This window comes from Halictus rubicundus, chromosome 10 (assembly GCF_050948215.1).
Source record: "Halictus rubicundus isolate RS-2024b chromosome 10, iyHalRubi1_principal, whole genome shotgun sequence".
In the NCBI taxonomy this organism is placed as follows: Eukaryota; Metazoa; Arthropoda; class Insecta; order Hymenoptera; family Halictidae; genus Halictus; species Halictus rubicundus.
Window position 1 is genome coordinate 1,488,503 of NC_135158.1, and position 26,979 is coordinate 1,515,481.

At 35.2% G+C, this 26,979-nt stretch overlaps 1 protein-coding gene and 1 long non-coding RNA gene across 5 annotated transcripts in view; both read left to right on the forward strand.

Annotated features, from left to right (window-relative positions):
* The window catches only part of LOC143358214 (uncharacterized), a 202,128-nt gene that overhangs the window by 138,024 nt on the left and 37,125 nt on the right, over positions 1–26,979 (forward strand). For all 4 annotated transcript variants that reach the window (XM_076795180.1, XM_076795178.1, XM_076795179.1 and 1 more), the window contains 4 exons: positions 1,315–1,688; positions 4,856–5,006; positions 6,220–6,445; positions 11,175–11,340. In XM_076795180.1, the coding sequence (XP_076651295.1) occupies positions 1,315–1,688; positions 4,856–5,006; positions 6,220–6,445; positions 11,175–11,340 (917 nt within the window). The remainder of the gene's footprint in view (positions 1–1,314; positions 1,689–4,855; positions 5,007–6,219; positions 6,446–11,174; positions 11,341–26,979) is intronic.
* Positions 12,465–16,545, forward strand: LOC143358234 (uncharacterized). Its single transcript, XR_013082933.1, has 3 exons — positions 12,465–13,026; positions 15,586–15,746; positions 16,530–16,545. It is a non-coding gene; the product is annotated as an uncharacterized LOC143358234 (long non-coding RNA).

The following is a 26,979-nucleotide window of genomic DNA, read 5'->3' on the forward strand; positions in this document are numbered from 1 at the left end:
CTCTAATCTAATCCTATGCATAATCAAAAGTCCAATCAATGCCAACCTAAAGTTAAAATAGAATATTAATGCTCAGTCCGTTTCAACACGTCTAAGCTACCCCAGTTTGCTTCAACTTGCTTACAATCCATTACAACTCACTCCAATCGTTTGCATAGTGCTTTAGCATACTCCAATCTACCGCAGTCTGCGCAAACCTGCTTCGACCTGTTCCGGTTTGCCTCAAACTGTTCCGATCCGCTTTAACCTTGTCTAATCTGCTTCCCAGATAGCCGAATCTGACATAGTAGAAAATCGGCAGAGTCTGCTAGCAGACGCAAGCGTCAGATTGGCAGCAGACTTTGACTGAAATCTGCCATAATATACTGTTACGCCATCTAACAATCGAGTCACTAAAAAGAAAAGTCAAGAGACTACGATCGTCGCTAGATGGCGCAACAGTCTTTTTAATTTGAAACTACATTGTTCTAGTCATTGTTAACTAGATTCGCTTTCCTATCCTGACTTTTTCTATAATTGTAACTGCAAGTTGTTGAAGCTACAAATATCATGTTAAAGATAGCCGACAGTATGACTCTGATCTCCTTATCAAGGTTCGCCTTCGAGTAAATATTTGATTGGCATTTTTGCAGTTTATGATAAGTTTCTTTCCTTTAACGCCGCCATTCTTTCTCCAGTTACCTTTCGTCGTTCGTTCGTCGAACATGTCGATTAATTTAGTATTTAAAATTTAAATATGAAAGTATGAAAGAAATTGCGCGTCACTTTTTCGAAATAAAGATTCTTCAGTTATGTTTAAAACAGGTAACTAAGAAAAATATCTGTACAACTCCAAATGACGCTGTTTAGCAACTGTGGACTCAGAAAATTTGAATGTTCCCCACAGACGCGTTATTGTTGAAACTTTCCTTAACCTTATAATTTTTATATTTACATACAGTCCATCAAGTTAGATGGAAAAAATAACGAACACAAATTTCTCTAAGCTTTAAATTCACTTTATAAATATCCTAAATGCAAGGATCTGTCATATTTCTGTGAGAATGATTTTAACATTTAAATCATTGTGTACTTGTACATTAAGAGAAATCATAATTTAACTTAACTGATATTTAGGTAAGTTTTGAAAAATATGTAATTTTACAGTCGACGAAAGCGTGGTAATTCAGGTAAACTCACGTAAACCACGAAAATGTTACGGCATCATTGTCAAGTTAAACAAAGTCGCATAACATTTTCGCAGCATTATTTTGTAAATTGTTTTTGCAAAAGTTTTTCAAACAAGTGTGAAATGAATTTCTATTTTTCCGGTAGCTCGAGTTAGAAAAGGCGCTGCTGTCCGCGGAATACGAATCGGAGTCCTTGAAACTTAGTCAGGATGAGGGCGAGAAGATCAAAGTGCAGATGCGGATAAACGAGCTCGAACGACAAATGGCTGAAGATAATACAACACAATCGAATTTACAAGCGGAAGCCAAGCAAAGGGTTCAAAGGGCCGAGCAGGCTTGCAGTCGTTTAGAGGAAGAGCTAACGAACTGCACGGATGAACATGCACAATTAGATATTAACAAGAAACTCACTGCCCAGCAAGACATCTTGGAGTCTGAAAGTAAGGCATTTGAGGACCTAGAATTCCATCATCTCGAAGAAGAGGCGAGTAAATTGGCAACTAGGGAAGAATTGCAAAGGTAAAGTTGCTTTTCATAGAGTATGAAAATATGTCACATTTTTTACTCAAAAGTATACAGAGTGTCACATTTTCATTTTCCAGGGCAAATATCTCGAAAATATGAATGATATGAAAAAATGTTTTAGATTGTAGTTGTACGGTTTCGCAAGGGTAAATTTAGCTGTTATTTATTCGACCTTCAGACGATCTTGAAAAGATATATATAAATAAATATATACAGGGTGCTCACGCTATTACTAGCCAGCATTTTTCTTGTAAATAGTAAATATTAGAAAAAAATGGAAGAGGAAAATTTTTCGTTAGATATGAAGGTGACCTTCAATTTTTTAAATGGAATACTGTATATTTTTTATATCACATGAAAGCCTGTATCTAGACGAATTTATCCGTATACTGTATAGTGACCTTCGAGGTCATGCAAGGTCAGAAATGGAAGAAACATTTTCAATATTTCATACCAATGTGTTTACAAGTATTCCTTATTCATACGAATCAGATGATGTTGTCATTCACTATCAGAGTCTTTGCTTCTAGTTTCTACTATGACGAGACAATTTCAGTATTACTTCCGAAAACGATTAGTAATATCGCGTAGTAATATATCGTTATTCTGTGGGCGAGAAGGCGAATATGGTACGCATTTATTACCAGTGCAATGGAAATAAAAGACGAAGCAAATTGAAATACCTTTCTGAAGATAAAAAGTTAGAAGTCCTCTTACATTTTGAAGAAAATCCGAAAACTTAGGTACGAAAAGTAGCATCACGTTGGTATGAAATATTCAAAATGTTTCTTCCATTTCTGTCCTTACATGACCTTGAAGATCACTGTGCAGTATACGGATGAATTCATCTACACATGCGCTTTCATGTGATATGAAAAAATATACAGCATTCCATTTAAAAAATTGAGGGTCACCTACATATATAACAAAATAGTATAAAAAAATTAAACACGACATTGTGTTGCGTATAAAAAACAGTACTACTTCTTCCTCTTTCATTTTTTCTAATATTTACTATTTACAAGAAAAACGCTGGCTAGTAATAGCGTGAACACCCTGTATAATAATATATACAAATATAAAGATATATACAGGGTGAGTCACCTAACGTTTGCACCTCAAATATCTTTGTTGTTTCTAAAGATACGTAAAATATGGTAAGGACAAAGTTGAATGGTACGATGGGGCTGACACGATGCCATAAAAAAATTTTGTTTTTATGTAATTTTTTTAGAGACATCAAGGTCACCTTGACTTTTTTTAAATGGAACCACCCTTTTTTAAACACCTACAATGATAGTCCCTTTCATTAGGAATGCAGTGACTATATTATTCCAAGGTCATTCAAGGTCAAGGACAGAAAAAACGTATGAAACTAAAATATGGAAGCAGAATACCTGTATTTTATAAATGTATAATTGGGCCATGATTAGTGAATGTTGCTTCGTCCGTAAACAAGACATTAGAAAAAAATGAATGATTTTGAAGCAATCCCCATTGACAAAAGTTAATTCTATTTTGAAAATCATTCCCGTGCAATTCTTGATGAAGCGATATGTGGAACGGATGAAATTTATGTCGGGCCAGAATTCGTATTACGCTACTTTGACTTATGCCTGCTTTCCGGGAAATTTTTCTCGTACTCACGTGGTGATCGACAGCTATAGCTGCTAAAATATTAATTTCATTGTCTTCATTAGTTGTGGGATTCTTCCGTTTGTGCTGTCTCGTATGTACACTTCCAGTACTTCGAAACAACTTGTACGTATTAATGAAAGTCTGTCTAGAAGGAGTGTTTCGCTCGGGGTACCTTTCTTCATAAAGTAATCGGGCCTGCACTGCATTTTGTCTACATTCACAGTAAATCGTGACCATATCACACTTTTCAGTCATTGAATAAGACGGAATCGCATTTGGAAACATACTGATAATAAATAAGAATGCTGAATAACAATAATATTGAAGGACCTTAGTATGTTTACTTTAACTACGACCATACTATGTTTACTATTTACTACAAGTCTCAACCGTGATAAACGTATTCTGCTTTCATATTCTAAATCTTATAGGTTTTCTCTGTCTGTGACCTTGAATGACCTTGGAATAATTATTGTCACTCAATTCCTAATGAAAGGGACTATCATTGTAGGTGTTTAAAAAAGGGTGGTTCCATTTTAAAAAGTGAAGGTCACCTTGATATCCCTAAAAAAATGACATAAAAACAAAATTTTTTTTGGCATCGTGTCAGCCCCAATGTACCATTCAACTTTGTCCTTACCATATTTTACGTATCTTTAGTAACAACAAAGATACATGAGGTGCAAACGTTAGGTGACTCACCCTGTATATATATAGATACGTTTTCGAAACACTACCTGAATGCAATTTTGATATATGTATTAGCCTTACGTGCATTCGAAAAAACCGATTGTGGTAGACTCTTCTGAAAAACACCTTAAGCTAGTAAATGTATAAAGAGTTTATATCTTGGGAACGGTTTATGCTGAAATTACGTTCCGGTAGTGGAAACGTATCGATGTCGGTAATAATAATATACAATAAAAAATATAGGTTTCAATATAAAAATTGAAAGTTGACTTTTACAGGCCTTCTCAAGGTCGAGTAAATAAAAGTTTAATGTGTCCCCTGTGGAACCATACAACTTCATATTTTTCGAGATATTTGCCCTGGGAATATCAAATGGGACACCCTGTATAATGCGTCACACATAACTGTCTCTGTTCATTATGCCCATAATATCTTTTTTAAGGTGCTACTCAAGGTTCATAATTTGAATATCATAGATAAATGTGAATAATATATTTTGTAATAGCAGGATTGTAATAGCGCTTTATTGAAATATTATATCATACAGTGACTGTAAAATCCTTAGCAGTCGAAATAGAACTGTGAATGTTCATTTGACATAATATTATCTTTAATCAATACTGAAAGGCATTTTTATTTTTTTGTACATAATGTATTACATTCATAGACAAATGGAAAAGATATATTTTAATGTACTACACACAATGTTGAATATTTAATTATTTTAATTTTCTATTGCATAAATGAAAGTAGCTGCCTGCTTCCTTATAAATATAACAATTTTCAAAGACATATAACTCGCACGACTTATATGCGAAACACATCATTTTCAGATACTTAAGTGAGCTGACGACAAAGATTGAAACCCGAAAGGCCCGAATGAATCACTTGGAATCTCAAAGATCTGAAGCGAAGAACACAGCGACTAAAGACGCCAGAAGCTTCGAGAGACAGAAACTGGCACATTTAAAGCGGTTAGAAGAAGTTAGTACACTTATAATTCCACTTAAAATGTTTGAATCGTACTAATGAGTAATCCACACTTACTTTCAACAAACTGCAAATTCAAATTTTAGAGTGGCTGTCACGTGATACACCTTGTCATAATGACATAGTATTATGGTACTATTTTATTAATTGTGCAACAACGAACATAGAACAATTTGTTTGAAAATATTGAAAAGTCTTAAATCATTGTTCGATTATGTACACGTCTCAAGAATTGTTAAAGATCGACTGACTGTCGTTTTTAACAACCTAAGGGTTGTTTTTACGAAGCGTCGCATTTATAATTTCTTTGTATTATACGAATTACTGTATTTTTATTCAAGTTATCTGAAATAAAAATACAGCGATTCGTAAACAAATAGACGTCAATATTATCAAAGTTTAATAGTAAACAACCAGGCTTGTTATATAATGTAACATTTTTAAGGAAGACATAGTTAACGCTAGTAAAAAAGGTTAAGAACAAAGTCACATATTATTAAAAAATTTTTGAGGATTTTATTGAGAATATTTCGAAAAGTTATGACAAGCAATTTATCAGTTTGCACGGGACATATTTTTAAAACATAGTGTTTGTGGTACTTGTAATATTTTTGTCAATTTGTGTTGCAATAAAAAAATTTCCTTTAAAAGTGACAGTTATTAAAACTGAAATGTGAGATTTCCAATCTAAAAATTATCTATTTCTTGTTTTCACACAAAAAATCATGACAAATATAAAAAAGATTCTATGGTAATCACCTACACGACAATTCTGTTGAAAATCATTATACTACATAATTTATGGACTTATACTTGCATAGAATAAATTTTTATAAACTATTCGATAAGGTTTTCATGGGAGACGTTTTAACACATGTTTGAAAAACTGCTTTTTTTATTTACCTAGATCGATAAGAATACTTTGTACACATTACGCTTACCTGACCTATCTACTACATTTATATTCTGTTTAACAAATGTGTATGATGGTCCGTAGATTCCTTATTGCATCTATGGAAGTTGTGCCTATTCTTTATATATTTACGTTGACTTTGTGAAAATTAGATTGTAGGTTACTCAATAGTACTTTCAACAAATAATTCATACCCTAAATTTTGAAAGATGATACACTTGCCTTGCGGATTTGCAACATTTATGAAACAACTGTATTTTTCTAATAAACGTAAACTTTACTATCTTGCTATAGGGTCGAAACCGAGTTAGAGCGATAAACGATGAGCTAACGAAATTGGCACAGAATTCGTGCGAGAACTCTGAAGAGAAACGATCTCCGAGTAGAGAGGACTTCGACAGGATTTCAAGGGTTACCACAGACTCTCCTATTGTCAATAATCAGGGTAGCTTGGGAAGGAAGACTATCGAATCCCTCAAGGAAATTGAGAGAAATCGACAGCTTCATTTAGCAAAACAAGGTAATACATGTCTCATGTTTGTACAGTAGTACCCGTGTTGACAAATCCTTCAGCGGTTTGCAAACTTAAATGACCATAAAATTTGGTGCAGAAGGATATATTCAATTTATATTTCCTCGTATATTTTCAGTTAACCTTAAAACAATATTTTTGATTTTCGGCGGTCGACGTTAAAAATCTATACAATCTATACAATCTATAGGATGATTTTAAATTGATGTCGGAAATGCATTTAAGCATAGTTAAAAAGTCGATAGAGTGTGGCACAGACGTTTTGGAAATATCTGTAGTTAGAAATTTTTACGAACTAGCAGAACGTACAAATCCAACATGTAGTTTTTAGTTGTACATTTTATATGGTAGCCGGTCATAAAAACCAAAGAGAAGGAGGAGGTGCAATGGATGGAGAAAGAGAGGTATCTGACTCTGTGTTTATCCACAAGATAGTGGAATGTGAAGTTGCTTGCCGTATTCACTTTCACTAATCGGTCTCTTTTAAACATCCCTGTTCGGATAGCTGGATGACCCAACACATTTATCAGCCACAGCCTAATAACAACTCTGCTTACTTGCAACAGTGTCGCCAGATGAGGGTTAGGAGCACAAATCGAGGGGAAAAAGTTACCCTCTCTCTGCCAGTACCGGGTTAGTCACGTGACATTGTGACACAGACACGACAAATACGGAATTTGTCATACGACCGAGTCGTGGCGGAAGCGTATGGGAATAGCGCAATAGAAGGGAAAATTAGAGTGGGGTAACAAGTCTTGATCTGGCGACTTTACTTGCAAGTAATGATGAGATATCGTTAGGATTTTTTCGCGCATGCGTAACGATTTTAGCGTTAGTGAAGTAAAAGTTTCGCTAAAATGGGGTATCTCGGTCACCCGCATAATTTCGCAAAATTTGTTATGATTTGATTTTGAAAAATGAATTTATAACATGTGTATGTCAATCGAATATTTATTTTTTTATTTTTTTTTTTTCGAAAAATTTGTAGCACGCTTGTCTCGCCGTCTCGTCTTGGACGCTTCCGGTACTTACCCGCCAATAATAGTACCCTACTACTTTCGCCATAATATAAATACATTGCTACATGGACGCGCATGCATGAAAAAAGCCGCAAAATATCTCATCACTGCTTGCAAGTTGTTAGTGGTTTGTTAGTCTCAAACATCCTCATTCAAGACCACACGCAGGTTACAGTCCTGTTATAAATCCTTGGAAACCAAATAACGACTCCGCTATCTACCTTCGATATCCCCTAACCCTTAAGTGAGTTATTGGAACTTTAGACCATATAAACCTATAGACACGACACAGATAATTTTCTTTGAAGAAAAGAACTGAATTTGTGACGTCACAGCTTCGAAAGATGTATAAGTTATGCTCATTTACCCATGGACCATAAGGACAGTGCCTACGCATGACTTATGTGTGGGGGGGGGGGGGGGGGGGGGAATCGTGGGCACCGTGTACACGGTACACGAAGAGAATGGACAGGATAATTTCAAAGAATTTTATAATTTATCCTGAAATAATCAATATATAAAGTATATTTAAGATACAAATGTTTATTCTATATGTTTTATTAAGGTATTACAATGAAGTATGAAGTAATAAATGTAGTATGTATTAACTATTTTAGCAATCGATATTTGATTCTGAAGATTCAGAAGTTTCGCATATTATGCAGGTTACAGAGTGATTTCTTGCAATGTGTAATGGCGTGGCGCATACTATGGGCGTCGGTATTTCGTGTCAACCATTTTGAAATTATCTTAGGAACTATCTTGTGACGTTACAAATTCAGAGATCTTTGCTTCACTGGATTATCGGCTTTCCTACACACATACTATACCTATGCCGGCTCTATAAGTATACATGGTCCAGGATTGGAACCGATACATGGCCTCTCTCAAAATGCTAATAATTATTTAATGTGTAACTATCGATAATATAACTATTTATGGATTTAGATGAAAATTTACTAACGCGCTACGTTTCTATTTACCATTTCAATCGAGATGAGTGTTAAATATAATTTATTTGTATCATTGCATTTTTAAAGTACATTTCAAAGGTTCACTTAAGGGTTAAAAATAGATTATCGCTAACATGCTAAGATACATTTGAGTGCAACATAATATGTAATTACCATTAATTAATTATTAGCAGTGGTCGAAACAAAAGTGATCTTTCTCTTTTTTTAATTTCTGTTCGAACTTCTTGTTTCGTTTAGGAAAATATCTGTTCCTGTAGAAGTTTTATGGGAAGAAATGTTAACTCCAGGAACTTCCTTAGAAAGTATTTTCATAGAACGGATATTTTAGATTCTCTATAATAAAGGTTCCATAGAAACAATTAATTTATAAGCTTAATAAAAGAGCTTCCATAAGGGAAACACAAACAATCTTTGAGATTTGAATTATTCACATAAATATTCAAAATAAATAATCTAATCAGAATATCAATTTAACTATAATACTTATTGACTTATTTAAGTATGTATTCAGTATTTGTAGCAATACTTGAGAACTCTTTTAATATTGATGAACAAACTATGTGTATGTACCTGTTGTAGAAAAATGTTTATTCTAGTTTTTTATAGGGCGTCTTCAAACTAAAACTTCTACTTTGAAGAACTTCTTCTCTTCGACGCTTTTAATGATAGGACAGTTTAAAAAAAAAAGTTCCACAGTTCATTAAATAAAATTTATTAAACAGATCTAGAATTCTTTCGATCCCTGCCAATCAGTTAGAGTAAAAGGAAAAAACAATGTTACCAATGCATTTTTAAAAATCTTTTTACTAATGAGTGAATTTTTTAATTTGATTATGTTTGTGTATGTTAGGAGATAAAAATTATTTGTTATTTAAAAATTTGTTTTTGAAATATCATGTTGAAAATGATCAGTTGAAAATATGACCATTTTGCAATAAAACAATTTAACTTTATACACGATATACGCAATTAAAAACTTATGGTATTTCAAAAATAAATTATTTTTTAAGCAACTTAACTGTGAAAAATGGTCTTAGAGTAATCTAAAATAATTTAAATCATGTGATTTCGTACGTTGGTGTAACTAATTAAGCAATGATCTATAGTGTGTCCCATGTATCTGGAAATCCAGAATATCTCAGAAACTGTCGATGATATTAAAAGATATTCCAGACGAAAGTTAAACGGTATCAGGGGGCACACTTTCCGATGTAGATATCCTTTTTCTATGTGGCGTAGAGGTCATATGAAACTTTGTCAACTTGGTCAACTTTGTTTCTCTAAATTAACGAGTAGCATCGAGTACACTAAAAAATATACGATTCCATTAAAAAAAAACAAAGTTGACCTTCATATGACGCCTACGCGTCCACATAGAAAAAAGATATCTATATCGGGAAGTGTGTGGTCTTGATAACGTTCAACTTTTGTCTGGAATGTTTTTTAGTATCATCAACAGTTTCTGAGATATTCTGGATTTCTAGATAAATGAGACACCCTGTACGTACTGTGTTTATCGTTCGTTTTATGCCACTATTCCTTGGCACATTGTCATTTAGCAGATGCATTTTACCTGATTTTAAAACTATCATTAACATGAGAACAAATCAATGCAGAAAAATCGTTATTCATGATTTTTGTTTTATAATTAAATTGTATATGCAGCAATTCTTTGTGAATTATTTTGTCCCGAGAGATAAATGCAGTTTAGTGATGAAGCAACTATTACTGCAACTTTATTTTTATCTATTTATTTGATTTTCTTTGTGTCATTCGTTGCATTAATTTAAACAATAATATGAAATTCCTTATGCGAATCTTAATTTGAAGTTTCTAAATATATAATTCAATAAAATCATTGTTGAGAGTACTTACGTTATGGCGTTCGTATTAACACTTTTTGCAATAAATGATCGTACAACAACCAATTTGGATACGTATTAAAGGTAGAAACCTGTAATTTCATAATTTACCGATCATTTTATTCTAGATTTTTTTTCATGCTCTAGCGGGTGAGAAACTGAAGAAGTGATTCTTATTGAAAATGCTATACACTCAACGTCTTTGAAAAATCTGAAAAATTTTTTTCTCGGTTGAAATCACCATAGATTTAAAGATTGAAGCTTCTTTTTTACAACGACGCGCAGCAACAATTAGTGTACCATTCGTCGTGTTAACTTTAATGAGGATTTTACGCGACGAAACTTCTCTTTCATTTTTGTTCCGTAAAACAGTGAAAAAATCGAACATCAAATTTCAAGGAGTCGTTATTTGCAACGACAAGAATGCTTCGATCTTCAACTCTATGGCAGTCTCGTTTACAAGAAAAATTTTTGAAAGTTTTTGGGGAGGTCTGAATTTGCTGCAGTTTTTTGGGAAAAATAATCTTGAGTTTCCCACCTGCTACATAATGCAAAAATATCTTAGAATATCTTAGGCTTCAAGCTTTAAAATGAGTCCAGGCTTATGATTGTATTATTTGTTTTTACGAAATTATTATATTTCAAATATTGACAATTTTTCGAGAACTGGAAATATAGTGTTCAAATATTTTTTGGATACATTGTGTAGGTGTCCTTAAGGATCATAACGTGCTTTCAAACAAAACAGAACGAAGAAATGATACACAAACCATGTTCATTACAATTTAATCATCTTAATTAATCAGAGTTAACTTATTGTTAATATACAGAAGATAAAGATTTTGTCTTTCATTTGTTACAGGTAGTCAAGTAATTTCCGAAGAGCGACGGAGGGTCGAGGAGTTGAAACGAAGAGTACAAGATGAGGTTAGATCACAATGGGAAGAAAGGAAGATGAACTGCACTTCGTTCAACAGCGTTGAATCAGGCGAAGAATCATCCAGTTATTCAACAGGGCCAACTGAAAGGTGAGTCATGCATTGTCCGGCTTTACTACTTAAAATCAATAATCATACATGTTTCCCTTCCACATGAAAAGGTATTCATAATCTCTGCACAATTTATATAATTTAGATAATACGAACACGTATGCAAAGGGTATAGCCAGATAAGAAGGTCAAAGGTGCCCCTAAACCAAATTGAATGTGCAATAGGCCATTCGATAGCTTATCCAAGGAAAATACTTTATGCCATTTTTCAACCGTACAGTCGACATGGAGGGGAGAGGGGGTAATAATGGGATGACAAAGAAAATCAGCTTTTTCCGAAATTTCCCATGTCCTCTCCAATTAAATTTGAGCTACTAGAATGCACATCTACGAATTTTTCAGAACTTTTAGCTTTGAAACCGAATTTTAAACGAGAAAGAAAATTTTGCAAAATAACATGGCCTTGCCGTTGGCCAAGCGAAAGCCCGTCCACTGTAGCCGCGCTCTGATTGCTCCGCGCTTTCCGTTAATAACTCCTTAACAAAGCCGCGGCGAAAATTTTCGCTGAGGAAAAAGTTACTTTAAATGACTTCAGGAACCACCGCTTCCAAGGTTTTCGTGCGCGTGTCGCGTCGCGAGCGGACAATAACAAAAGCTTTTGACTACCAGCTGGATGAAAAATTATTAATGGTAAAGACGTTGCAGTAATCTGACAGGTTGTACAATAAAAAAAAATCTAGAATCGAAAGATCCGGTGGTTCCTGAGTTACCGTTTGTCAAGCACACGATACGAAGAATCGCGACAACCTAGCGTGCACGTTCCGAAAATCGTTCGCTCGTATCCGACAAAACTATCCCGCGGGATAAAACATTTCCCCTCCAACGACGGCGACTGTCACCATGACAGAGGAACGCAAAGGAACGCGCAAAGCGAGAAAATCACAATTACAACCGGCGTATATAGAACAGTGTTAAACGCCTCTAGAGGCACGCCGCGCTCGCGTTCGCGGTTCCCGGCATTCACTCTTAATAGGCGTACGTACGCACGGTACGAGGCAAGGCCGAGTCCAGTTGGGTCGGGTTTTTTTTCTTTTTTTCTCGCGATTAACGGAACGGCGATGTGTAACATAAGAGGAGGGACTCGTCACTGGCACGTCGTAAGTGTTGCGTAGACGCGTCTCTTTTATCGGGCAGTTTCGCGAAACTGGAATCCGCCGAGAGTAAAAGGTGTCCGCGCGCAGCCTTGGTCGAAGCGAGAAAGTGGTCGAGGGCGGAGCACGAGAGAGCGAGCGCGGGCACGAGCGCGAGATCCGAAGGAAGCGTCCGGAATCGTCGTCGACGATCGCACAGATTGCCGGGCTGATTACGGGCTGCCCGGCAATAAAACGCTTTTATCAGCTCGGTTCGTCGTTGCTTGGCCACTCTCGCGGTGGGTGGGGTGTTTATCAGGCGATACGGTATCTGTTGCAGCTCTAGCTGCCTTTCCACGCGAGCCCAACACATCGTTGACCATTGACCGTCGCGCTCTAGTCTTCGATCGGGAACGGCTCATCGCCACGCCACCGGAAAAAACTGATCGGGCACCCGCGAATATATCCGCGATATTAACCGGATAAGATAAAAGCCGGTCGCTCCAAGTGCAACGCGTGTCCGACGGATTTTCGCGAACATGTACCGTTCGGAACGAGGTGCCGCCGCTCTGTTCACGAGCTTGGATCCTCATGTGTAAGCGCGGATGCTTCGAGCATCGTGCAATATATACGGGGTGAGTCTGAAGTACAAAGACCGTAGGCTACAGGCGCATTTAAATCACGTGAAAATCCACGGAGTTGTTGCAAATTGTTCGATTTCGAAGCAGTTTGTTTCGAGACGCAATCATTCGACTCGTGGTGCCTAGTTTGCCCGACCACTGGACTGAAACGTTTCAGTGGTGTTGTGTTGAAACGCTTCGAAACGTAGGTAATTATTCTTGATGAATATTATGCACTCAATCTACTCAATCTTCTTTGATCTACTGGACCTACAGTCTGCACATAGTCTAGATAGTGTTATGTTAAACATCTTGAAAATAAACGACGTTTCATTGTGTAATCGGACATCGGGCTGAGATCACAATGTTTTGATATTACGCGATTGGTCTTTTCATCAATGGATACCAAATTCATAGTTTGAGTTTAATAATAAATTCATGATTTATTTTACGGTTGCAGTAATTAGAACTTAACCAATAACTATAATATCTCCAATAACTATAATATCGACAACAACAAAATCGAGTCTGATTTGATGCTATGATGCAACGAAATTTTCATTGAAAACCTTTCAATATGAAATCAGCTCATTTCAAGATGCAATTACCTACGTGATGATGTTGCAAAAGTAAAATTTAAAATATTAAAATATTATATTATTAAAATATTTGCAATTCTTTCGAAAATTACGAGAATATTTAGTAGATATACCTGAAATTGTTAAGTCAGTATACATGCAATTACGTTTGTTAATGGTTGTAATTTTATGCTCGATATTGAATTGCTAATTTCTGTCCGCTGTTTCTGTTAATATTAATATGATCGACTCATTCAACTCGAACACTAATATCGATACTAATTTGCATTGTCAAGAAATAGTGCAGCAAGAACTAGAAATTCACACTAGAAGCACACAGGCGGTCAAAACGATGAGTTTTTTTGCACAGGTGAAACTTATGTCTATGCCTACGCCTACGCATAATATCATATATTATGTCTCTCTTATGACTCTTAACATTTTTATCTTGACACGGTTTAGACAAGATAAACTTCAACAACTTCGACAGTGTCGTAATGATGTACGACTGGCGTAGATAGACAGCAGATGTTTATACACATTCACAGTTTCATAGTGAACATACAAAGAATGAGGTTAAATAGAATTCGATTTTCTTGGCGAACATTTTTAAATAAGTTAGGGGTAATACGATGACGTATTAAATGCTGTTTAATTTAGTCTTCTGGACTTTTAAGAATTTGCGTACACTGCAACTGCTTAACGTTCAACAATGTATAGACTGAAAGAAATGTTTATAAATAACAATTTATTTCTAGGAAGAGATGCTATAATGAACAGTATTTATGCAGCACCTTAATAATGCAAGTAGAACGATACATCATTCGTATTGTAATATATAATATTGAGGATGATTGATTTAATTAGACTTTATTGCTGATGACAAAATGAATATATCATGGACCTTTAGTTTCATTTATAACAGTCACATGATATGGGACAGGAAAATAGAATTCTATAATTTGAACCTCGATAACAAATTTTTAAAATCGTTGATGGGATTAAGCTACTTAAAGAGTGAAGAATAAATGAGCAGAAATAGCTAAGAACATTATGGTAGAAAACCGTTACCATTTATTTTGTAACTACTTTTAAATAGCAGCTTTACCTAAAATATTTCTTAATCTACGCCATTTTTTAAGTTTTATCAATAAACAGCGGACGTATGTGCACTTAAAATATGCAATTTATGCGAGTATGCAAAATATATTAGTTATATACAGAACGTTCCAAGTTTTGTCACCCAGATGGTGTCATATTCTGAGTCTACGAACTCTTCTGCAACTTTTTAAACTTACGTACGGAATAGCTTAACATACAAATAAAATAATATCAGATACAAAATTTAAAAATATATATTTGACAATACCATTGTAATTATTCAGATACATTATAGTTTGCATTACAATAAATTACCAGCATTTTTTCCACATTTTCAACCGTTAATTGGCGACATTTGTCAGCGAAAATTAATTCAAACTCATTCTTGTTTGAAGCGTAGTTTCATTTTCAAATCTATTTATGCGAGCAAGTATTTGCATGTTGCCTAGTTTTCATTTTTTCAATATATGCTTTTAAATATGCGAAGCTTTTGCAGTATGCAAATAATGCAAAATAGAAATACATTTTTCGAATATAGAAATGACGTTGTAAATTTCAATCCAACTCCCCCATCTTTATCTTTTTGTTATTGAAATATGTATTTGTATATAAATCCGCTGTCTATTGATCAGTGTAACGTACGATCAATGTACGAGTAAATATCGCTGGAAATCCGTTTCACATTTACTGTGACTCGAAAGCAAACGATTTCAGAGTTCAAATTCGTCAAAACATTAGCAGTATTATAGACACGCAAAGAGCGCTTGTAAATTACGTTCCTGTACTTCAAACTCACCATGTGTATACAAAAAAAAAACATACTTAAAAACTTACCGTTTGAAATACGCGTAGCAGGCGACTGAAGGAGGATACTCCGAAAAATTGAGGGGATCTTGTGAATAATGAAGCGCGAGGCAAAGAGGACGCTGACGTCAGATTTGGAAAGTGACAAACGAAGAAGGAAACGAAGTTAACGTGTCCGATTGCCGGAAAATCGTGGCATTGTCCGGTGTCTTGTAAGAAAAACGTGAAACTTCGACTGTTCTGTAAAATAAGCTTGTACAAATCGCGTCCAAATCTTTTAACGGAACGATTCTTTTTTATACCGGGTCACAGTCAAAATCGTACACTGCTTCTTGTACTAAAAAAGTTTCGGGATGATTTAGAAAACACTTAAATACATAAATTTTTTTTTGTTATCCCCTGAGGGTTCCCCAAAAACAAATGAAAAATTTGAAAGGAAAGAAGATCACATTTGCTGGTAAGCCTCGTGTACTGTTAAGATTAAAAAATATAGCGAGAAAGCAGTAAAAATTAAGCAAACGACAATAGATGAGTGACAAATTCTAACAAAAATAAATGACTAAATATTTGAAAAAAAATTGAAAGTGTCCAAAAATTAGGAATTTTAAATTGTTTTAAATTTTATAGTTATTACGATTCCAAGCAGACTTTGCATATTACCAAAATGGAGCTGCTTCATAACTGCCCAAAAGTCACTAATACCCCTCTTCAATTACCTACCCTTAATATAATTGTACTAACAAAGTACTAATTTTTTATTTAAATCAAGTTTAACACAACCTGTTAGTTGTGTACGATTCTTGGTATGAGATGTTTTGCAGACTGTTTTTGTAAACACAACAAATACAGATACATATAGAATAATATTTTTTTCAATATCATCCCTAAACTTTTTTTACTACAAACAACATATTTTCATACACAGTGTACGATTTTGGTTGTGAGTCACTGTATGTTAAGAAACGATTTTCAAAACGAAGAAACATGAATTCTAGCTTGCCGGTTGAAAACGTTTTCCTTCTGTCGACAGTGTGTGCACGATGACGAACTGTTGCTAGGAGTGAAATGTCATCGCACGAGACGAGTGAAAATTGCGCGTGCAGTTTGCGGCAGTGTTTGTTGAATGTTGGCGCGGCGTTGTAGTGGAATCAAAACAAAGTGCACACAACGCAGCACGGACGCCATGTAACTAGCAGACTGAAGATTGATTTATTTGATAGGCAGAACTCGTAAAAGTGTCTTGCGCGAGTTTCGTGATTTATCGGGAGGAGGAACATGGTAGAAAGTCCGGAGAGGGCCGACCGCTCTCAAAAGAAGTGTAATCAACGAGTACTGTAACGCATCGAAATAATCTTTAAATTGGAGAACTAATCATGCTGGTGTAACATTGTCGCACCAAAAAGATAAATCTTCCACCAAATATTTCAAACGTGAACGTAACTTCCAAATTCTAATAGCCACCTGTCTGGTGTACGAAAATAATAAATCTTTCAAACCTTTAATTAAAAAAATATTTGCCGAATATGTTTGAAGGGTCGGAAATTCTAATAGCTTGTTAGCTGATACAACGCTAACCTGCAAAAAGGGATGATTTGTAAATTATGTTTATGCGTGCAATTTGTGACGACGAACACGGTGGAGTATTCCTCCGTCGAAACGCTCGGCGAAGAAAATGAAGAAAGAAGAAAATATTTACTGGTCGGGAGCGCAGTGTCATCGAGGCTGACGAGAAAGGACGAATTGGCGGACATCGCCGGGACGAAACGACGCACTGGTTGAAAATTTGCCAGAGGTCGTGTTAATGAATTCCAAATAGTAGAACGGTCACGTGTTGAGTGAAAGGGTGTACCGAAGCGACGATATAACACAGAAGAATGAACGCAAGGGAAATTGGCGCGTCCGTTTTAAACGAGATTCGGCTCGCCGGGTGCAATCTTGTCACTTTTGTCACCAGCAATCGTTGCTACGTCACGAGCAAGGATTGGCTTTGCGAAAATTGCTATCGGCCGTTGGAGGCGCGATCTCGCGAATTATGCCCGCGTTGCTTGTGAGTTTTCATTGACTTTATGGTTTTACTTCACGCGTGTCGTAGCCGTTTCATCCTTATATGTGCCACGACCATCATGCTTTTATCTCAGTCCTGCCTGCGTACTGCTCCTTAACAATGGAATTGGCTGACCTTCACTTTCTGGGATCAAAAATTTTGCACTTTTTTTTTTATACTATCCTGTAAATCTTGACGACAAAATGCACAAAAATCGAAGTTCCCGTCAAGATCTGTAAGATCTGTATATTTAAAAAAGTTAAAAATTTTTGGTTCCATTAGGTGAAGTTTAACCGACGCACTATACAAAATCATGTAAATCTGTGTTATGAAAAAGAATTAGTATTTCCATTTACATAAACACATGGTATGTTGACTAAAGTGTTACAAACTGTTTTCTCCGAATCTAATGAAGATATCAACTTCATTTTTTTTTTTAATTTAATGGTTAAGGGGAGCTAATATTTTAGTATCTATTAAATTTTTTTAGGACAACTTTTGAGGGAAAAGGGAGCCCCCAACATTTGTTTGAATAGGAAATAGTATTGATTTTTTGTAATTTTGATACCTGTCATTAAACCGAATAGCATTCACTTGAACCATAGTTTTTATTGGGCACAGTTACAGAGTCCGTTGTACTGCAAAGCCTAATATATCATGCTATCGATACAGACTTCAATACGTGCATTAAGATGGCTCGTTTTTCCCTCAAAATTAGTGTTTTTAATGGATCACCCGCGATTTTTGAAATGAAATGCGTGTTATCTTCTAAATCATTAAACAGAACACAACGATTTCTGCATTGTATCTTGGAAATGTTTCTCTAAGAATGAAGTCTGTCCTTTATTTATAATATTGCGTGTTCGCTATCAACTCTTTCAATCTTTCAAACTCTTCGATCGAAAAGCTCTCCTGATACTGTTCAGTTTGCCTACTTGTTTCATCGTTTTCCGTGGTTAATAGGAAGTTTTATCAGCTATTCTTATCTAGTTTCTTAATTCTTAGAGATATTAATTACGATATGATGTTAAAGTAATACTTCTCATGTAAACTATAACACGTAGCATACAAGAATAAGAAATTCCTTTTTATAACATAGATTTGTATGGTTTTACATAGCGTCTTATAGTATTGTCATGGAGTGTAATAATAACTACGTTCGCATTGTTCATCGCCACGGATTAATTATGGTGGACGTCGTTTGTGTCAAAGCATCTTTTCCATCAAGGTATAACATTCTTCAAATATTCAACAGTTACGACTATTCGAAATACTTATTTCGCGAACCAACTTTAGTTTATTGCTTTGGCATTGATGTACAAGATGTACGTGTATTGTATACTTCCGGTATTTATTTATGTTTGCAGAAGATGTCTCAGAATAAAGTTCCACTATTTCAAGGTATACATAATACACACAATACATTAGTAGAAAAAATATTTTCTCAATGTTGTCTCCTTCTTCTTGGTAACCTTTTTGGGAGGCATGTTGAAGTACAACATTTGTACAGTTTCTTTATCAGTATAGACCCCACTTTATCAGTGTCTCCACTTTAACATCCCACTTCTGCCGCGGCCCAGTCACGTGACGCATTTCGTCTCTGTCGTGCATACTTCGGTACTGGCAGAGAGAACGCAACTTTTTCCCCTCAATTCGTGCTCCCTCCCCTCATCCAGCGACACTGCCCGCGGGCATAGCCGAGGGCAAGGTGACGCCAGCGGGAAAAATGCTGTCATAGGCTGAACCATTAAAAGAAGGCGTGGTTCGTTGTCCGTCAAGTCGCTCATATAAAATTTGAATTGATTCGAATAAAATAAATGAATGATCCAATTTTTCCCATATATGATTATGAATATCTTTCGAAGATTAGAAAAAGTATGCAGTGTAAATGTCAACGAATTTATCTTCATATTTATCTTTTCTATGTTAAGTTTATATTGTTATTATCAGCACACTATCTATCCCACAACACTTGTTCTAAACAAGTTTTTGCACAGCCATAAATAACGGATATACTCAGGTGTTCTGATTTAAGTGGACTATCCTGTACAATAATTTCAATAAATGTCACCGGAAAAGATATTTTTTTTAACCGTGTGAAAAGTACAGTATGTCCAGAGGAATTATTTATTCTCTTAGAAAGTGCCGTGCATAAAAAGTGCTGCGCAATCCGAAAGATGAGTGTACGGTTACAGTAATTGTTTTCATTTCTTTCTTCAAAATAAACAAATGCATAATACAACATGAATCCAGAATTCGCTCCTCTTCCTTTGTGAAGAACACAGTGTATGCTGGTTTTACCGAAAAATTTTACCCGAAATGTTTCGTTTTATAAAAGATTGTATGACACTATTGTTACCTGCTGTTATAGCATTTGTCATAGTGTACTTTTATGAAATCATTTTTGAGGGTTAATTTTTGCATTTAATTTAATGGATGGCTTACTTTTCGAGTCGGATATACATACAGCTTATGCCAAAGCTGCTCAACATGCCTTTTAGCGAGTAAGGGCACCCGCCAATGCCCATGGGCACAGTAAGGGCAAAGTTACGAGCAAGTGATATAGCGGAGTGGGGGTAGACCGTAGCACAGCCGTAGCTGGCCACGTAGCTGCAAGAATGCGTGTGACAAATACATGCAGCCTCGCCCACAGGAGCGTGGCTTTGTGCCCGCAAGGGCATAGATTCGTGCCCGCCGTTCTGTGTGTACCCAGGGCAAGAAAACCGCTGCCCGTACGGGCAGACGCTGAACAGCTCCGGCTTATGCATTGGATTAATTACATATGTGTACAAAGGGTCCCATCGTAATGTTTCTATGCAACTATTTCATAACCGATTTATTCTTCAAAAAAATATTCCATTTAGAAGTTATCAATCTTAATAGAATTATGGAACCTGCACTTGTTAAACGAAACTAAAATAGAGATGTATGCAAACAACCATTATCACAATATCTATTATCCTAACGTTCTGTTATCTGAGAAATATCTCCTAGCAACAGATAGTTCGACCAAATAAATTCTGATTGAACGATTTACTATGAAGCTCTACACAACTATGTATGTGATAAACTTCATATAATTTAGCAGCTAGAAATATGTACGATCGATAAATATTTGTATAAGTTGCCAATTTTTACGGCCCCTATTGGAAGGAATAGGAGTTTTCATTTGTCTGAAAGTTTGTTCACCCAAATATTTCTCAATTAATGGAAAAAAGACTATGTATATTTTACATTGCTATTAATATGTAGGCACTGTTTCATATGTAAATATATATATTGGCATTTAATTGTGCATTTTCATCATAATTAAACAAACTTCTAAAGTAATTTATCCTTTGCCGAGGGTACAAAAAATTTCTCTTCGACACTCGGAATAATTGACTTATTTAGATATTAATATAAAGCCAAAGTTTTAGATAAAAACAGTATTTTACTTCCACTTTCTATTTAACGATCAAGAAACATGTTATAAATAGAAGTACCATCCTACTGGAAGTAATACACAGTACTTTAGTGTAACGTCTTCCAGATGGTTTTGCAGTTCATTTGTTGGATAATGATCCCAACAAAGTCCAGTAACGTTGCATCACTTGCATGAGTTCGGATCACGTTTATGACCGAGCCGACGATTTCTAAAACGGGGAAAATTTTTTAGTCGTTTAGCGAAGGTAGTTCTTAACACCAGCCTATCAGTTGCACGAAAATAGAGCTAGAAATTTTGTTCCAGACAGCTACGGTTTATCGTCATTATTTTGATAATGCAGTTTCCATCATCGTGTCTCGTTCCAGTCGATCTGTTTTGTGTCGAAAATACCGGCTGATTCACAAGAAATAGAACACCTAAATATCTCCGTTAGGCTTGAAGATAGAAGAAAATAGAGAGATAGAGAGAAAAGTTGTACTATTCAAGGAGGCAAATGTGCTGATATGAAAAAAATGTTCTGATTGCTGTCGATTTCAAGGTCTTTTGAAGGTCATCCATGATTTTTAAATAGCATCATATATTTTTAACTTCATAGTGTTATATGATGAGTCAAGACGAGTTTAATAATGTGGTACACCATGACCTTCAAATGACCTTGTACTAGAAAATTTATGATAAAGCCATGATAACTTCAAAATGTCCAATCATTTTATTTAAATTAAATTAAATGTTCGAAAATTATGACCTTGACCAATAACAAAAACCTTTAAACCGGAACACCTGCGATCAAGAAATCGAACTTTGTAAAGCCGAGCAGCTTCTCGAAAAAAATGATGACTTTCGTAATGAATGGTTAAAAAGATCGATTTTTTTCTCCTTCGATAAATTGATACACTCGCAATAATTTGATGACAATAACTGATTCGGCATGCATATCTGTAGTTTATTGATAATCTTGTTTGTGTACACTGTAAGATCACCTTCCGTTAACGGTATATGTGTTCTGAGACCAAATGGCTTAAGGAATTAAATTTCTGTCGATCAAACGGAGTAGTCAAACTATTTATGAGTCCAAGATCATTTAAAGGTCATAGTGTACCGCATCATTGAACTCGTCTTGACATCAGCTGCAACACTATAAAGTCAAAAATATATGGTGCCATTTAAAAATCACCGATGACCTTCAAAAGACCTTGAAAACGACAATAATCAGAACATTTTTTTATATCACCATATTTTCTTCCATATTTTCCTTTTCCTCCCTAACATTTTCTTCTATTTTCAAGCCGGACAGAGATATTTAGGTGTTCTGATTCTCGTGAATCACCCGGTATATGTATAAAGGGATGTTGTACAAACATTGTGTATAATACCAACAATTTGAATTGTTCATTGTTACCTTAGTATTGTCTCACCGACACGCAGGCCTTATCTTTACGGAGTGCCTCCGACACGCAAATCCGTCTCTTTTTCACAATTCAAATCGTTCTAACTCCTTATATATCTACAATTTCGAAAAATGTTTGAAATAAAAGTTACTCATTTTAGTGGAGACTATGTCAATACATTTATCGTAATACAAATTTACCTCATACTTCATGTATACTTCATACATTTCCTCCATGTCATCATTAAGTTGGAAGATATATGGATAATTTATGCCAATGTGGTCTCCAGCTATAATATCGATGACAACAAAACAGAATTTTATTTTGCTTTAAAAGGAACTAATAACATACATATATTGTAGATTTTGTTCGAAATCTGTATCAGGAATATGATTTTTATTGAAAACGTAATTTTTCAAACAGATCTCCACTGATCCAAAGGTACATAGAATCCAGCTGTGATATATTTTACACGTAATTTTGGTACACACTGTACATGTAGTCATTGCATTTCAAGAGTCAGGATGGAAGAACATAGAACGCGTAAAAGTGGGCGAGTGTCGATATTATCGGGGCTCCAATCCCGAAACCATTTCCGGGGAAAATCTTGCGGTTTATTGACAAGATAAGAAGAGAAAAACGGGTCGTCCACTTAAGGAAATACCACCCTATACACCCATCCCTCGATTTATGTAGCACTTCATTTTCACCGAGTTTCTTTTTTGCGCGATAAATGATCTCTCAATTTACACGGACTTTTTAAATAATGAAAACGAAGGAGGAACAGTTTCCCTAACGCTGGACAGTAGTTACATATACCTTTAAGATTTAAAACCTGTAGATGAGTTCGCAATTTGCAGAGGAACAAAAACAACACAATAATCATAACATAGCTGAGAAGATCAGTCAAGCGTGTTGGTTTTAATAAAAAAACATTTCTTTGATCGAGGTTCACTATCCCCTAGTACCGGACAGAACAATTTCTCCAATTCCTCTAGTGACAGTACAAATCTTTTTATACTGTACTATTTATTATTTCAGTTTCAGTGATTAAAAAATATACCCAAGCAACGTGGATAGTAAGAGGAAACTGTTGGAGATGAGTTCAATAATTATGAAATACACAAGTCCGTTTATAACTAGTTTAATAACAATAATGCAAATGATATATAAATGCAATACTCAATACGCTCTATATTCACTCAGACCCAATATCTCTCACCTTCGGCGATCCTAACCTATATCCCCAGCTGCACCAGCTGCCAACTCTCACACTTCACACTCATTCATACCAAACTCATACCGATACAAACAACCCAATAGAAAGGTTAAAAGAAAACTTTTTAAAATGGACTTTACATAAAACGTGATAATACAATCTGTTTTTCAATTGAATGATAAAGCTTAGGTAATAATAATTATATAATGAATATGATAAACAAAACGTAACAGTTGATGTTAGATAATATTAACAATATATATAATGTTTTACAAAAATAAGGATTTGAAGCAATGTTTACAGTTTTGCGCGTTTCGTCAGAAACGGTTAAGATAGTACACAAATGCTAGGGAAATGAAATTACCAACAAACACTGATAGCCAACTGTAGTAAGACACGTTTAGACTGGTGTTTACACAGTTTCTCTCCTATTTGAAAGTCAATTGACACGCGTAACTCAAAATGAAACCACTTAGTGCAGTTAAAAGAAACAGTATCATTTCATTGTGCGATAAAGGTTTTTTACTACGGCAAATTGCAGTAAAATGTGGTGTAAGTCATACGATGGTTGCAAGAATAAAGAAAACCTATGGCAGTGTGTCAACTTCTTCAAGAAACGGTAGACCACAACTTGTTTCTGACAGAGCTGCACGTGAAATTGCACATCATCTTCGGTCTGAAAGTCATAAAACACCAAAAATCAAGTAAATAGACTTAGAGAAAAATCAAGTAAATAGTAAATCAAGTAAATGCAAGTGAATAGACTATTCGCCGTTCCTTAAAGAGATTCGCGTTAAAAGCGAAAGAAAAGTAACGCAAGCCGGCTCTTTCAGACAAAAATATTAAACTACGAAAAAAATTTGCTCATACATACAAAGAGTGGACAACAGAAGTTCGGAAAAGAGTTATATGGTCTGACGAAACAAAAATTAATATATTTGAATCTGATGGAAGGTATCAGGTGTTCATGAATTGTGGAAAAGGACAGAACAAGAATGGTACAACATTCAGCCGGAAATGATTAAAAATTTAACAGATAGTATGCCACGCAGGCTAGAAGCAGTACAAAAAAGTAAAGGAAAATGGACAAAATATTAATTCAAAGCTTTATTTCGACGAGCATAATTAAAGTGCAGAACTGTAAAAATTGTTTTCAATCCCTATTTTCGATAAATATTCCGTATATTGTTAATATTAACGAAAATAAACTACTGTGTTTTGTTTATCTTATTCACTTTGTAATTATTAGTACCTAATCTTAATCATTAAATTGAAAAATAGGTTGTATTATCACGTTTCATGTAAAGCTGGCGAAGTGTGTTTACACTTTTGCTCGTCACTGTATACAGGATGTCCCAAAAATGTTGTACCTCCTCTTGAAAGGGGTGATTCCTGAGGACATTTTAAGTAACTTTTTTCTGTACAAAAATGTTCTTTGTTAACGAGCTATTAACGCAAACCACGGGCTAATCAAAGCGCGGCGACAGCGAACGGATTCCGGCTTGGTCAATGCTAACGCCACGCTTAGCAGGACCTGTCTTTGAGCCGGAATACTAGCGCTCTGATTGGTCCGTATTTTTTACTAATAACTCTTTATGAAAGCCGAGGAGAATATTTTTGCAAAGGAAAAAGTTACTTCAAATGATCTCAAGAATCACCCCTTTTAAGGAATTGCAACATTTTTGTGATACCCTGTATACATATATAGAAATGTTGATTATTTTTAAATTCATTTTGATTTCTCATATTGTTAAATTATAAATAACGCGGAATAAAAAAGTGTATTATATTTTCTCATTTATTTAAGAAAAACCTTAAGCGTCTGGCATTAGAGGAATTACAACTAACATTTTCGAGTGGGACGTATTCGATCGATGAAGGAAGTAACTTTGTACCAGTTAATCCATCAACGGCGGAGTCCGAGTCAATTTTGTTCGAAAGTATCAAGAATCAAGTGATTCAATTGTGTACTCAGTTTCTGGCGATTTAATTAAACGAACAGCTATTGCATTAGGAACAATAGAAAGATTAACGTATCTACAAGAAGTATTTTCAAAAATATGTTTTAAATATCATCAATTATATAGTTATAAGTGCCACTAGAGCAAAGGGCATCCCACACCGTAAATGTTTTTCCACAGAAATTACGATTGCAAAAATACTTTGGTTTCTCTCGAAGATCCTTCGAGTGTGAATTAAGTCCATCTGGACCAATACATTGAATATCTTCTCGTCGGGAAACAAAAAAACTACGAGAGAATGTTAAAGGAAAAACATTGAATATAACATGAGCTCTCAAATGTGGGTGCAGACATCAATTTTTAATGTTGGGATTGCGCTTAAGGGGGGATATTGGAGTAGATTATTAAAATTAATACGAATTTTAGGAACTTTCTATTAAAACGTTACTTAATATTCATTTTCGAAACTTCTGGGGTACTCAGTTGAACTAATTAAACTATTATTTAAGCTTTTTTAATGCAAATCTTAGGTTCATCGACGATGGTTGATATTCGTTTAGCTGTATACATAGGGGCAACTCGATTGGACGAGTAGTTTTTTTTTCTATCTTTCCCGCCAATTTGAAAACAATGGTTCCGAAAAAAACGCGTTTGAAGTTTTCGTTGTCGTATACCTATCTGGGCTATCTTTGAAACTACTTCGAATTTCTATCTGTAACTTTCGAATGTATTGTCCATGAGGATTACTATCGATTAAAAAATTTGAGAACATCAATTTTTCGAAGTTTGTAATTGAGGTTCCTCTATTAAGAACGTGTTGTACAGTTCAACGAGGAACATCAAGCTCGTCAACAACTTGCCTTTATGTACGCGGAGACAACTTTTTCTTGAGTCCTCCTATCTTGTATTCCCATACTTATAATTAATAGGATCACGTAAAAAATTTGATACAACTGGAGCGCCCAAGTTTCCGTCCGGTTTTACGAACTCTTACCTCTTGTTCCCTGAATGATAAAATTGCGATTTGCTCCTTTTCACTAAGGTAATTACCACGTGCATAAATTGACTAACGAAGATTCTTGTTCAAGCAAGAATACGACATTAAAATTGAAGTGTGTTAAAAATGAAGATGGTGCTATCGTTTTGCACCGATTCTTCGACGTTTCTCGTTTTCACATCGACATGTGCACAGACAATTCCAGTCTATTTGTACGCTAAGTTCGTTATTTATGATGGTTTCTTGGTTTTTTCCTGAATTATTCTTCGGAAGTTGGAGGATGTGAAAAATATGAGTGGCGCTGTAGTTATGCTCCGCAGCGTAGATGTTTCATTCCATCTCTAGCTCCCAACAATGACCAGGTCCGCGGCTGCTCCGTTGCAAAAGGAGCAGCTGGAACGAAAAAGAT